Source organism: Dama dama, chromosome 1, assembly GCF_033118175.1.
Source record: "Dama dama isolate Ldn47 chromosome 1, ASM3311817v1, whole genome shotgun sequence".
Lineage (NCBI taxonomy): Eukaryota > Metazoa > Chordata > Mammalia > Artiodactyla > Cervidae > Dama > Dama dama.
Genome location: NC_083681.1, coordinates 52643338 through 52657899, shown reverse-complemented (window position 1 = coordinate 52657899; position 14562 = coordinate 52643338). Strand labels below are relative to the sequence as shown.

Genomic DNA, 14562 nt, shown 5'->3' with positions numbered 1-14562 from the left:
TTGAAAGAAAAAGACTCCTAACTGTACCTACCTTGTAAGAGTTGTGAAAGAAATAATGTATGTAAAGTTTCTAGCACATAGTAGGCACCAAGAAATGAGTTAGCATCACCATTGTTCCTATTAAGAGGAGGCCCACGGGAGCCCTGACCAGTCCATCATGGCAGCCTTGGCCTTTGGACTCTCACAAGTGGCAAGTCCAACCCCCACCACCCCATATACACCCTCATCGCCCAAAGGTGCTCTTCTTTCATCAACTGGAATGGGTGTTTTAAAGAAGCTCAAGTCAAGGGAACTGAAGCAGGTCTGGAACTCTGACCTCCCCCCCCTTGCCTCCCTGCCCTGCATCAGCCGCCTCTGGTCAAGTGACCAGGCTGTCAAGTAGCTACTCCAGGGTAAGGTTTCAGGTCAGCCAGAGTGTATAAAGACAGGTGCCAAGCCAGAGGCTGCAGAGACTCCAGCAAATGGCAAAGGGGCGATCAGATCCCTGCTGCCGCCTCCTGGGACGGAGCCCTGAGGAGCCTTAAAGAGGCCCCATGCTTCCGCCCCCCTGGCTGCCCCTACAGGTAAGACCCCACCCTCCTCCACCCATCTTCCTTCTCCACGTTCTCCCCAAAGGCAGCTGGCAGCCAGAGCTGGTGGCACACAGCGGGTAGAGACTGAGTCAGGATGAGGGAAAGGCAGCCCTGATGAGGGCACTGTTGGGGCTGGGACTCCACCCCCTACTCCTGTCACTCACCAAGGACTCACTTCCCTTTTGCTCTGCTGGCGGCCTCAGCTGTGATTTTGCAAATCCCCAAAGATAAGATGTGGTTTTCTCCTTAGTCTGGCCCAGAGTCCCCACAATTCCTCCAGAGCATAAAGCCCTTTCCCCAGGAGGGCCCCCTCCCTGAGTAGGGGGGCTCCCCGACTCAGCGGGCATACAGGAGAGGCTTTGCCGCGAAGGTGGGGTCGAGGGCATCTCAGAACGAACTCTGATCCCTGCTCCAGAGCCACCATGGAGAACTTGTTTCTAATGCAGATTCCCAGGGCCCCGGCTCAGACCTGAATCTTGGGCTGAGGGCCAAGAATCCAGTCTGTAAACAAGCGACTCCAGGTACCCTGAGCTCGCTCTGAGACTCTGGGAGATGGGACTGGAGCAGGTGCCAGACAGACTGGGCTCTAATCCCTCTCCATCCCTCTAGCCTTGTGACTAGCTGAAGCCCTCAAAGCTTCGGGGCCCTTGGACCCAGACAATCATAGCAACTATCTCATAGCCTTATAAAGGGGTTGAACTGGTCACTGCCTCTAAAGCCCTCAGCGCAGTGTCTGGTGTGGGAAGTGCTCAGCATATGTTAACGGGGCACCACTACTCTGGGTGTGCAAGGCGGGAATGCCCCGTTCCTCGTGCCCCAGCAGAGCACAGGGAGGCACTTCCGCTCTACACTCCACCTATGTCAGTGGGATAGGTCTCCTGGCCGCTAGGGCTTCCCAAGTACCTTTTCAGGAGGCTGGAATAAAGGAAGAGGTTGGGGAGCACCAGCCCCAGGATCCCTACCTCTGCCCACCCTGGTGGCCTCCCCTTGTCCCGCCCCCACGTGACCACTGAAAGTCTAAAGCCCACCCGGCCTGAGTCCACGCCCATCCACTCCGCCCCCCCGGGGGGCTCAAGACTGCCTCTGGATCAGGTTCCGGCTTGCCTCCTGGCTGCTGCTCCTGACCAAGGCCAGACTCCAACACCTCTGGTGCACCATTCCTTCAACCTCACTGGTCTCAGAGCCTCCACTGGCTCCCTCCCTGTCCAGCCCCGACGCCTACACCAGCCTGACCTGAACACAGGTCTGATGGTGTCATTCATCAACTTGAAAACACCAGCCAGCCACCATTCTCGCTAGATTAAGTACAGCCAGGGCATTTGAGCCCCTCCATCAAAGAACACTGTGGGCATCTCAGCTTCTCCCCCATTTCCCTACCTCAGCCCATGGGGTCTCTTGGTCGTCTGGTCCTCCCTGGGCCCCTCTGGCCCCAGGCCATCCAGGTATCAGGCTGCACAGAGAAGTGGGATAAGTAGCTCCTGTCCTTGCTTTGGGGCCCCCATCCAGGGATAAATCACGGCAGTTAATAAGCTAATTCTAGGGACTTCCTTGACTGTCCGATGGTTAAGATTCCATGCTTCCACTGCAGAGGCCACAGTTTCGATCCCTGGTCAGGGAACTAAGATCCCACATACCATGCAGCCAAAGCGGGGGTGGGTGGGAAATGAGCCAATTCTAAAGAAGGTCTGGGACAGAGGCAGCCAAGGACCAAGGAGGTTCCGAAGGGAAGTCATATCTGATGGTTCAGCCCCACTGGCTGGGGACACAGGCTCCCCAGGGAGACAGACCCAGCCCAGAAGGCACAGTTCGTGAAGTGCTCAAAGCCACCCAGTGGGGCCGGCCCATCACAAACACTCCACACCAGGGGCCAAGGGCAAGGAGCGTGCAGCCACACAGCTCTAGGGGTCCCACCTCTGTTCCTCAGTTCCTAACTCTGAGAGCGGAGTAAAAATACCTAACTCGGCAGGGTTCTATTGGAGCCTGGGTGGCCACCAAACATTTTGGGAAAGGGACACTCGTACAACCAATAAGAGACACTAGAGAACACACCACCCAGGGGCCTCTCCGCCCTGGGAGTCAGGCCCTCAGACCCCTGAGCAGCCCTGCTCCTGTCAGAGGGGGAGATGGGCAGGGGAAAGGCCAGGGCCTGAGGGAAGAGAGGCTGACGGGATGAGGGCACTGGGAGCTGCTCCTGCACTCACTCGGACACATGCATTCCCACCCCAAAAGAGGAGCCAGAGCCTCCCCACCAGGGACCAAGCCTCCTGGCAGTTGCTGGGCTTCTATTGGGCAAATGGGAAGGAGGACGGTGTTCCCTCAGCTAGTCTGCCATGCTGTCCCCTCAACCAGGCTCAGCTCCACATCAGCCCCTCAGGGAGCAACACAGAAAAGCAGAGAGAGAGGCTGTGGGACGAGCCCTGCAGGGGGATCCCAAGCCTTGGCTGTGACAGGCACCGGTCTCGGCCTCCCCAGGCGCATTGTCTTCCTCTGCCAGCCTGGACAACAGTGCCCACCAAACCTCCTCACCAAGCTGTTGTTGCACATGCTTAGCACTTAAGTCCCCAGAGAGTGGGGTTGCATATAATTCAAAGGGCTTTGAATACCCGCAACAAAAAGGCAAGATGGTGGACATCCATTCTACCACATCCATTGGGGCCGCTGAGTGGAATGCACAGTGAAGGGGGTCTTATTGCCACCACAAGACCCTGGCTGCAGTTCTGTGAATTTGAGGAAGTCTCTCTCCATCTTAAGCCTCTCTTTTTCCCACCTGTAAAATAGATTGAAATACCATCCTGCCCTCTTTCCAGCACCGTTTCAAGCCTAGGAGAGCGGAGCGACCCACGCTCTGACACTGGTGACCCTGAGCAGGCCAACATCTCTGAGCCCAAAGCGGGGAGAGGAGAGAAGCTACCCCGCAGCCAAGTTGTGAGAATTCAGTGAGACGGTGTGTAGCGCTCCGCCCCAAGAGTCTCATGCCCCGAGGCCATTCCCTCCTCCTCCTCTAAGCCTGCCCCACACTGTCTCACAGAGATGCCCTTCCCTGCGCCTGGAGCCCCCTCCCACTTCTCCAGCTGCTGCAGTCTTGCCCACCTTCCCAGGCTCTCCTCCCACCCCTACCATGTTGATTTGGGATGGCAGGACCTAAAGTGATAAGGCTGGGCGAGCTCTCCATACACCAGCGTATTAAAAAATAGAGACATCACTTTGCTTACAAAGGTCCATATAGTCAAAGCTATAGTTGTTTCAGTAGCCATGTACAGATGTGTGAGTTGGACTATAAAGAAGGCTAAGCTCTGAAGAATTGATGTTTTCGAACTGTGGTGCTGGAGACGACTCTTGAGAGTCCCTTAGACAGCAAGGAGATCAAACCCGTCAATCCTAAAGGAAATCAACCCTGAATATCCATTGGAAAGACTGATGCTGAAGCTCCAATACTTTGGCCACCTGATGTGAAGAGCTGACTCATTGGAAAAGACCCTGATGCTGGGAAAGATTGAAGGCAGAAGGAGAGGGGTTGACAGAGGATGAGATGGTTGGATGGCATCACCGACTCGATAGACATGAGTTTGAACAAACTCTGGGAGATAGTTGAAGGACAGAGAAGCCTGGTGTGTTGCAGTCCATGGGGTCGCAAAGAGCCGGACACGACTGAGTGACTAAACAACAACCATACACCAGGGAGCAGGCCTTTCCCAGGAAGCAGCTTGAGGCTGGGGAAGGAGAAGAGGGTTGCGGTGTGGAGTCAGAACCAGGTCTGTCTCTGCCTGAGCCTTTATACAGTGAAGACCACTTCCAACGGGGAAGGGAAAGGGCAGGGTGAGGATGGCAAGAGATTCGGGAGGAAAGTGACCTGTTCTTATAAGTCAAATCCACACAGCTAAGACAGCCCTGCTCAGGCTTTTCACTTACAAACCCACTCCTGGTGCTGAGGGGAACCTGGGGATGGGCCTGGAGGGCACGGGTCCCATGCCCTCCCCTGGCCTGTCTCCTGCAGCTCCCTCCATGCACTGAAGCCCAAGGCTGGGCAGCAGCCTCTCTCCTTGGACCTCCACTGGGCCCTGGAGGGACCAAGCAGAGCCTCTGGGACCATGGTTGGACTGAAACCTTCAGAGAGGCCCCCCACAACGGCTGTGAAGTTCCTGGGGGCGGGCACGGCGGCCTGCTTTGCTGACCTCCTCACCTTTCCACTGGACACAGCCAAGGTCCGCCTGCAGGTAGGTGCCCTTTGGCCAAGGGTCACTGTTCCCAACAATGGAGGGGCTGAGTTCTCCACCAGGGCACCTGCGGCGTCTGCCCGCCTGCCCTTCCTCACAGAGAACCCTGAGCAGGTCACTCACTATCCATGACCCTACCTCACCATCCCCTCATCACCATCACCCAAGATCTTAATTCCTTGGCAGGACGTGCCAGGGCCCTTATATGGCCTTGCCCTAATTTGTAAGCCATAAAGTGAGAAGTAAGGAATTACTGTGTGAGCTTGGGCAAGTCACAGACAACTTGTAACGAGAAAAACCATCACCCTCCATTTTACCACACTATGTACAACAGTTTGTGGGCTGGCAACTGCTACACAGAACTGTCATTTTTACTGAGATGTGACACTGTGACCATGCTTGTTCCAAGGTCCAGCCCCAGGCAGGGCCCCCTGCACACAGCCCCGCCCACCCCCCACCCAAGTCTTCATATTCTGCGGGGTGTCCCTCAGATCCAGGGGGAGAACCAGGCGGCCCAGGCGGCCCGGAGTGCCCAGTACCGTGGGGTGCTGGGCACCATCCTGACCATGGTGCGCACCGAGGGCCCCCGCAGCCTCTACAGCGGGCTGGTTGCCGGCCTGCAGCGCCAGATGAGCTTCGCCTCCATCCGCATCGGCCTCTACGACTCTGTCAAGCAGTTCTACACCCCCAAGGGATCAGACCGTGAGTGCTGAGTGGTGGGTCAAAGCAGGATCTAGGCTGTAGGTCAGGAGATCAGGGCGATGCAGACTCAGAGGCACAGCTGGGGTATGGGAAGCTGGTAACAGAGGCTCATGAGGAGACAGCCTCTGTCAAGGAGGATCCGGAACCCTGGCCTGGGAGAGGTGGGCATGGGGCAGGGGCAGCCGCCAGAGACCAGCATCAGGCCTGCAGAGGTGTAGGGTAGTACAACGCTGGCCCGCTTGCTCTCCTCCTCTCCAGACTCCAGCATCATTACCCGGATTTTGGCGGGCTGCACCACGGGGGCCATGGCAGTGACCTGTGCCCAGCCCACAGACGTGGTAAAGATCCGCTTTCAGGCCAGCATGCATACTGGGCCGGGGAGCAACAGGAAGTACAGTGGGACAATGGATGCCTACAGGACCATCGCCAGGGAGGAAGGGGTTCGGGGCCTGTGGAAAGGTAGGTCTGGGCTCCAGGCTTGGGGGTCTTGGGCAGCGTCTTCTCCACCCGAGGGCTGGGACAGGGAACTGAGCAAGCAGAGAGCTCCCATCAGGGCTATTCCAGCAGATCTAAAGGAATATCCTAACACATCCCAATGTGCCAGCTGACCTGCCATACTGCCCCAAATTCAGTTCAGTTTACCAACCCTTCACCACATGCAGGGCTGTGAGGGAGACAGAAATGAACAGAGGATACCCTCACAGCTCCCAGTCACAGAGGGGAGGGGCCACATCAAGGAGCAGCCATTCCACAGGGCAGGATGTGCTGGGTTCACACAGAGGTGCAGGCCATGAGGGCTTGGGGGTTGTGGGGCAGAGGCTATGTGAAAGCTGGGCCTCAAAGTTCCCATGAGCTCCCGGTGTGTGGAGATGGAGAGAAGGGCCTGCCCAACAATGGCCTATGAAGGGTGACTGCTGGGCGTGGAGAAGAAGCAGAGGCCACTGGGGGAAGCAGTCATGAGGAGGGGGCTTCCTTGGGAACAAGGCTTTAAGGTTCCCTATGTGTCTGAGTGGTGACCACCTTGACAAATAATGTTGTCTCTCCCACATGTGGCCAGGGGTCACATGAATCTTGCAGAAGAAACCAATGATCCAGTGACGGTTAAAGGCAAGACACCTGAGTCACAGCCTTACTTGCTGTGTGCCTTCCTGGAGCCCAGCCCTCATCTGTGAAATCAGCGGGTGGTCTCAACCCTCTCTTAGGGCCCTGCCATGGCCGCACCCTGTCACTGTTTCAAAAGCCTACCATTCCTCTTCCAAAGAAAGGCTTCCTTTTCTAGCTATAGCCAGGTCTCAGGGAGGCATATTTGAATTTTGATGGATGTTGCAGTTTATCCTCTGAAATGTGGCCCAAACACACACAAGTCTCTAAGATGGACATGGATAATCTGAGAGTTTTTAACATCGGAAAGGAAAATGTGGAATCTGCCCATCTAGGGTGGGCTCCTTTCGACCACTGGAATGAGACACCATATCCCCCAACTGTGCCTGTGGCCTTGCAGCCAGGGGGTTCACTTCTTCTGTTTCCCATTCATTAGCCCCACCCCCTTCCTGACAGGAATTCTGCCCAACATCACGAGGAATGCCATTGTCAACTGTGGTGAGATGGTGACCTACGACATCATCAAGGAGAAGATACTAGACTACCACCTGCTCACTGGTGAGGCCCTGGGCTCCAGGCAGATAGCCCTCCCACTGTCTGGAGGGGACTGGGACTCCACAGAGTGGGCACCACCCACAGGCAACTGGGCTTTAGAAGGAGTGGAGGGAGGCACGGTGCCCAGTACAGCATTAGCATGAGAAAGGAGGAAACCCAGACAGGAGGCCAGAGACCTGGGTTCCAGCCCAGCACCATTACTCCTGTGCACCTTCAAGCAAGGGTCACCTTCTCTGACTTCAGTTCCCTCTAATGAGGTGGTTGGGCCGGATTAGCTTCCAACTCTGGGACAGCCCAGTTTTGTGAGTCCTTATCAAGAGCTCCACCTTGGCACTGCAAGAGAGTTGGAAAACACTGTCCTCATACTTGGGCTTCCCTGGTGACTCAGACGGTAAAGAATCCGCCTGCAATGCAGGAGATACGGGTTCTATCCCTGGGTCAGGAAGATCCCCTGGAAGAGGAAATGGTACCCACTCCAGTATTCTTGCCTGGGGAAATCCCATGGACAGAGGAACCTGGTGGCCTACTGTCCAGGGGCTCACAAAGAGTCAGATATGACTGAGCACAAGCACTGGGCTATACTAACCTCACACTCAAGGAGTTGAGTTTCATTAGGGACAAACAATGAACACACGTGAAACAGAAAACAAGGGCCCTCTTCATCTCACAGCCCAATATCTGCTCTTCCCCACCCCGCGACAGACAACTTCCCCTGCCACTTTGTCTCTGCCTTTGGAGCTGGCTTCTGTGCCACCCTGGTGGCCTCCCCAGTGGATGTGGTGAAGACGCGGTATATGAACTCACCCCCAGGCCAGTACCACAGCCCCTTCAACTGTATGCTGAAGATGGTGACCCAGGAGGGCCCCACAGCCTTCTACAAGGGGTGAGCTCCCCTCCTGCCACCAGCACACCCTCCTAGAGAACCAGGCCTCCCTCCCCATTTCCCTTCCTCCCCTCCATGTAGAGTGTGTCTGCCATGGGTTCACCTAGAAATGCAGTGTTGAACAGCACAGATATAAATGCCACAAAAGAAAATTACAATATAAAGACCTAAGGAAATATTTTTTTGAAAAGAGGGGACCAAATCTGAATTGAAGATCAGGGAGGCTTATCTGAGAAAAAAAAAGGGGGTCTAGGCATAGATCCAAGTGCATCCCTAAACACACAGGCAGGGGAGGAGGAGGGAAAGGTGCTTGGTAATCCTGAGGCTTTTCCCTGACCCTCTGCCATCACTGCGGATCACCGCTGCCAACAGCCAATGTGCACGACGTGCTTCACATATTCTTGGCATTTACAATTCCCTCTGCATGGAAGCCGTTCCTGTGCCATCCACGTCCTCTACACCTTACTGTCCTTCAAGACTAGTTAAAATACCACCTTCTCTGTGACACTCTCGGGTACAAATTCTCCCCCTCTGTGAACTTCAGCAGTACTTTCTTGATACCATTTTTACGGTACCCACCACTTCCTACTTTGTAGGATGGTATTTGTAAGTTTAAATGATCCTCCATGCTACAGTACAAGTTCCCTGCAGCTAAAGACTGGCTTATCCAGCTGACCCTTGAACAAATGCCAGGGTTACAGACATGGACCCAGTGCAGTTGAAAATATCAATACATGTACAACTTATAGTCAGCCCTCCATATACGCGGTTCCTCTGTTGCCATGGTTTCTGCACATCCCTCATTCCACACCCACAGATTCAACCCATCTCAGATCATTGTATTTAACATTTTAAAAATAATGTATAAGTGGACCCACACAGTTCAAACCTGTGTTGTTCAAGGGTCAACTGTATTCATCTTCCAGTTCCCAGAGTCCCCAGCACAAAATCAGCTCTCTATAATAAAGTTATGAACAATCACCATGACCACCAAGTCACTAAGCATGAGGACTCGGGTTAACACTTCACATATATTATCTCCACACTCCCCCTGAACTGGGCTCTTTGTCCCCATTTACTGAGGAGGAGAATGAGACTCAGAAAGGTCACAGAACTTGTCCCAGCTCACAAAGTTTAAACGGCAGAGCCACGGCTCAAACCCTGACCTTCAGACATCACCCACTCCGTCCCACACTGAGCTCTTTGCTTGGTCCTCGTACCTCCACCGTTGAGGATGGTTTTTTGACACCCACCGTTATTAGGCCCAACAAGCACGCATGTCCTTGACCCCGGGATGATGTCACGGAACTGAGCTTCAGCTGACAGTTCTTTTCCTATAAGTGCCGCCATCAGAAGGTTCTTCATCCCACTTGTCTCGGCTTGTACTTTCACTTGGCAAACATTCCCTGAGCACTTCGTGGGTGCTGGGCCCCGTGCTGTGCTTCTTTTGAAGAGCAGCTAACAAGCAGGGGACATTTATTGAGGATTTACTAATACCGAACCCTGTCCATTATCATTGAATCCTCTCGACAATGTCCTCCAGTTACAGGTAAGTAAACTGAGGCTGAGAAAGATTAAGAAGCTGGTCAAGCTGGGATTTGAACTCAGGACCATCCCCAGAGTTCACATGTGTTGCCCCCATGCCATCTTCCCTGTGAGGGGCCCAGGCTGAGGGTTCAGGAGAGGCCCTGGTGTGAGATTCTGGTGCCCAAGCCAAGTCCCACAGAGCCAAGAACAACCAGCCCGGCAAGGAGAGGAGCAAGCAGAAGGAGCAACGTGGGCAAAGGTGTGGGAGGAAGGGTCTGACAGGAGCTGAGAGAACCAGGAGGGGATTAGCGGAGAGACAGGCTGAAGAGGAGGGCAGGAGCCAGGCTCCTCCCTGAGTGGGTGAACCACAGCTGAGGTGAGGATTCTCTCCCTGTCACAGGACAGGCAGGCTCTTGGGAGATTAGCTAAATTGGCGTCAAGTTGTTTTCCCCTTGCGATGCCTCCAGGTGGAGGCAGGGGCCTCCTCAGGGGTGGCTGCTTAGGTTGTAAATGAACCCAGAAACACTCAGCAGCGGAGTGGAGTCAGGTGGTTTCAACAGAGCTATCTCAGCCTGGTCTCTGAAGAGAAACTGGCAGCAATCACAGCTACCTGATAAAACTGTGAGAATTAACCGCCTAACACGGTAACCCGGCCCAAAGTGCTAGTTTTCTTTCCTTGCCTGACTCTGACTTCAGCCTAAATTCCTTCAGTAGAGAAGAAAATGACAGAACCATCTCAGAAGTGCTCGTGACTAACAGGAGTTCAACACCAGCACCGAGCGGGGAGGGCACACAGATCTCTGCGGGACTCCAGTCCACCCACCTGACCATGTGGTTGTCTCTCTCATCAGATTTACACCCTCCTTTTTGCGTTTGGGATCCTGGAATGTGGTGATGTTCGTCAGCTACGAGCAGATGAAACGGGCCTTGATGAAAGTCCAGATGCTACGAGACTCTCCATTTTGATAAGACAAGGCTACTTTGTATTTAACTAGGACAAAACCAGTTAAGGTTGGAATAAAGCAGTGGGTCCATGCCACAGGGACACAGACCCACACATGTTTGTTTACGGAACTGTTTACTTGATGATGACTCAAGAGACAGAAGAGGAGGAAGGATTGTGGTCTTCAGTGCTTTGTCTTAAGAACACCTTTGTTTTGCACTGACAAGATGGAAAATAAATTATATTAATTTGTGAAATCCATCAGGTTGAATGCCTAACATTTAGGCAAGGAAAAAAAACCAAAACAGATCTATTTGGGTAAAACGGAAGTTTGCATACTTATATCCCCTGGAAGATCTGATTAGATGATGAATTATAAACAGGAAAGACTGCAAGCATGGAACAAGAGTGGCACGCATTTACCTTGGAAATCAGCTAAGGAGTCTAGTGGGACACCACCAAAGCAACGCAAAGACTTCTGACTGGAGCCTTGGGTTAGCCACAGATCATCAGCTGTATTTGTTATGTGTCCGCGTGTAGAATCCATTGGGATTATGGGAAATGTAAGAAAGAAAACAAAAGAGAGAAAACCTAGAAACTGGGTCAAAGGAGCACGGCTGGGCCAGTGTGAGGCTGAGACCCATAAATGTTCGCTGACAACACTGGAGAACCAAGAGGGCAGCCTCAGTCTCCTTTCCTGTAAAATGGGAGTAATAATCCCTTTCCTCCTACCTCCCTTGGGCTGTTTATGAGGATCAAGTGAGAAGCTGGGCAGAAAAGCACATTACAAAAGCAAAAGCTCTGGACAAGTGTGCATAAAAGGACAATGCCTCGGAAAAGATTTTGTTGATTAGTGAGGAAGTGCCAGGGAAGAAGTTTTTGAAAGACACAGTTGCCTAGAGGTGAGACCAAAGGAACCAGGGACTCAGGGGGCCAGGGGTGACAGAGAATGGTGTACAGCTGCTGGAGCCCCACTCCCAGGCAGCCCCCACTCCCCCACTGGACTGTGAGGCACCTTGAAGGGTGTGGAGTCTGGGGACAAAGAGGTAAAAGCTGGGCTGAGAGTCTAAAGTATCAGGACTCAGAATTTTTGAAAATTATCATGACTCAATAAAGGAATTCACACCTTGAGTGTGGGAATGAAAACAGTCACTTTTCTGCCTTCTCTTTCTTAGGTGGAATTTCCCTTTCTCACTTCAGGCATCCTGTTCAGCAGTGCAGGGCCATGCCTGGCCCCTCACACATACACTGCCTTCTGCGCTTCTGCAGGCCGGCTGCTCTGCATTTTAAGGGTTTGGCTCCTCCATCTATAAAAGGCAGGCTTGAACCAGATGACCTTCTCCTAAACGTAACTGGATATATTTCATGTTGATAACTGGAATCCAGGAGATCAGTCTTTTTCTGGTTCTTAGCAGCTTGTGTGGCTCTGATGACAGAACTGGGTTCCAACCTCACTCACCCACCCACACACACACAGTTACTAGCAACCTAACCATGGGGAATCCTTGCATCATAGAGTCCTCCAGAGAAGTGGGAAGGACAATCCGCACCTCACAGGAAGGGCTCAGTGATGTCACCCCTCCCTCCCCACTCTGACTCCTCTGCATCCTGGGGAAAAATGAATATCCACTTACCTTCAGCACTTTCCTAAATCTAAATCGTAATTTGAGATCATTTACATATACAAACTGGAAAGTCCAAGCAAAACCAAAAAAATAAAAATTATTTTGATTTAATGTCTGGTTTGGCTTTCAAATAAAAACCACATTTAAAACTTTTTCTTTTCACTTGACAGCAAATACAAATCATTTTTAAACACTTGCTCTTGATTTGTAAGTTGCTAGAGGCCAAGGACTGTGCCTTCCATGAATTTCTATCTGGCAACATTAACCCATCATCTGCCAGAGCATACTATTTAGATGATGCTGCTGAAACAGGATAAATGCTTCTGAGCGATGTTTTGATTGGAATCAGAAACCCAGTGACTTTCAGATTTTTGGGAGAGGGAAAACAAGACCGGTGGGAGGTCATCTAAGGTTTTCTGGACAAAATACTAGATCTCTTTCCCCATTTCTTAAAGGCGGAAGTGGAAGCAAGTGACCTCAGAATAAAGTTCTGTGATTTTAAGAACGAAAAGACAGCTTCTGCCAGCCACTTCCCACTGTCTCTGCCACCAGGAAGCCATGGATGAAGACTCACAAGGTCAGATCATCAGCTGAGGCCCACACTCATTCCCTCACTGCACACTCACTGATACCTACCTCCATCAAGTCATTCAAAAGTTTAGCAAACTTGGACGTCCCTGATGGCCCAGAGGTTAAGAATCCTCTTGCCAGTGCAGGGGACATGGGTTCAATCCCTGGTCTGTGAAGATTCCACATGCTTTGGGGCAACTAAGCCCACGTGCCACAACAGCTGAGCCTGCAAGCTCCCTAAAGTCCTTGCTCAGGGCAACAAGAAAAACCACTGCAATGAGAAGCCTGCGCACTGCAACTAGAGTAAGCAGTCCCCTCTCAACAAAACTAGAGAAAGCTGGCAAGCAGGAATGAAGACCTAATGCAGCCAAAAATAAATAAATAACATTAACAACAATTTTTTAAAAAAGGTTTACCGAATCAAATGGGTCCTCTTGCCTGAGCAGTAAAACTGATGTACTGACATCAGGTTGCGGTGAGGGAAAGCGCAGCACTTATTGCAGGTACCATCAACGAGTCCAGAACAGCTCGTGCTCAAAAAGCTCAAACTCCCCAATGGACTTCAGCAGAGCATTTTGAAAGGCAAGGTGAGGGAGGGGCATCCCAGGGTCTGCGATCAGCTTGTGCACAGTTCTCTGATTGGCTGATGGTGAGGAACAGGGCTGTGTCACTGGTGCTAACATTATCAATCCTTAGGCACCAGGAGGCCTGGGGGTAGCATGCTCATCAAGTAGTTAATTCCTTCCATTTTGAGGGGGGTTTCCACATCTATAAAACAGCTCAAGAAATGTGCATCAGATACTATTATTAGGTAATATTATCTAGGTACTTCAGAGAGGATCGAAAGCAGATGATACAGAGGAGGGGTCTGTCCCAGGAAGGCCCCATGGGGTCTCGCTGGGTTAAAAAAAAATCTGCTTTCTCACAAAAAATTTTTTCTTCTAGTATATCAGGAAAAATGAGATAGTCTGGCCCCTGACTCAGTCACATTAGTGACATAGTGGATTACTGACTTCATAGAAGTCTTATCAGTAAAAGTAATATTTTTAAAGGAATATTTTATTCAGGAAGAATGGATGTTAAGTACAGAAATATAATTATACCTCTATAGCTGAGTTTATTTGTGTCAGGACACTTTAAAAACTACAGAGTGGGGACTTCCCTGGTGGTCCAGTGGCTAAGACTCTGAGCTCCCAGTGCAGGGGGCCCAGGTTTGATCCCTGGTCAGGGAGCTAGATCCCACATACTACAACTAAGACCCAGGGCAGCCAAATAAATAAATAAAATTTGAAAAAAAAACAAGTACAGAGTGCTATACAATGAAACTATTCATAGTGCCTACGTTGTTAGCCACACATTTGACTAGGTGTTGAGGTGAACAAGGCCAGTGATTCGTTCAGGGAGTTCACTGGGGTGATGGATGGCCTAGCAGAAAAGACAAATAAATGATACAGCATGATGAAAGCCACTGTACAGAGATGCACAAGGCACTCAGGAGCAGGAACACAGATGAAGGATACCTAACCCGGTTTAGGAGCCAGGGAGCTTCTTTGGAGAAGATACCTAAAGGACAGATAGGAGTTATCCAAACAAAGGAGGGGTTGAGTCATTCTAGGAAGAGGGAGTGACTCATATACACAAAGGCCGGGAAAGAAGCAAGAGCTAGGGGCAATCAAGTATTGCCAGCTGTCAATACCGCTAGGTTGCAGAACTAAAGGGAAGCAGAGAGAGATGGGCGTGAAGAGAAAAACAGGGGCCCTGAAAGGCTAGAGAAGTCACATATTATGGACTGAATATTTGTACCCCCAAAATTCATATGTTGAAGCCCTAACACCCAAACGTGATGGAATTTGGAGTTTGGGCCTTTGGA

The 14562-nt window shown here is 51.7% G+C and overlaps 1 protein-coding gene across 1 annotated transcript; it reads left to right on the top strand.

The window, feature by feature from the left end:
- The first annotated feature begins 441 nt into the window (after nt 1-441).
- UCP3 (uncoupling protein 3) lies at nt 442-11294 on the top strand. Its single transcript, XM_061139809.1, has 7 exons — nt 442-563; nt 4567-4786; nt 5278-5488; nt 5747-5947; nt 7046-7147; nt 7847-8027; nt 10406-11294. Exons 2-7 carry the CDS (start codon nt 4661-4663, stop codon nt 10518-10520), a joined length of 936 nt encoding a protein of 311 aa, XP_060995792.1. The 5' UTR covers nt 442-563; nt 4567-4660; the 3' UTR covers nt 10521-11294.
- The last annotated feature ends 3268 nt before the right edge of the window (nt 11295-14562 follow it).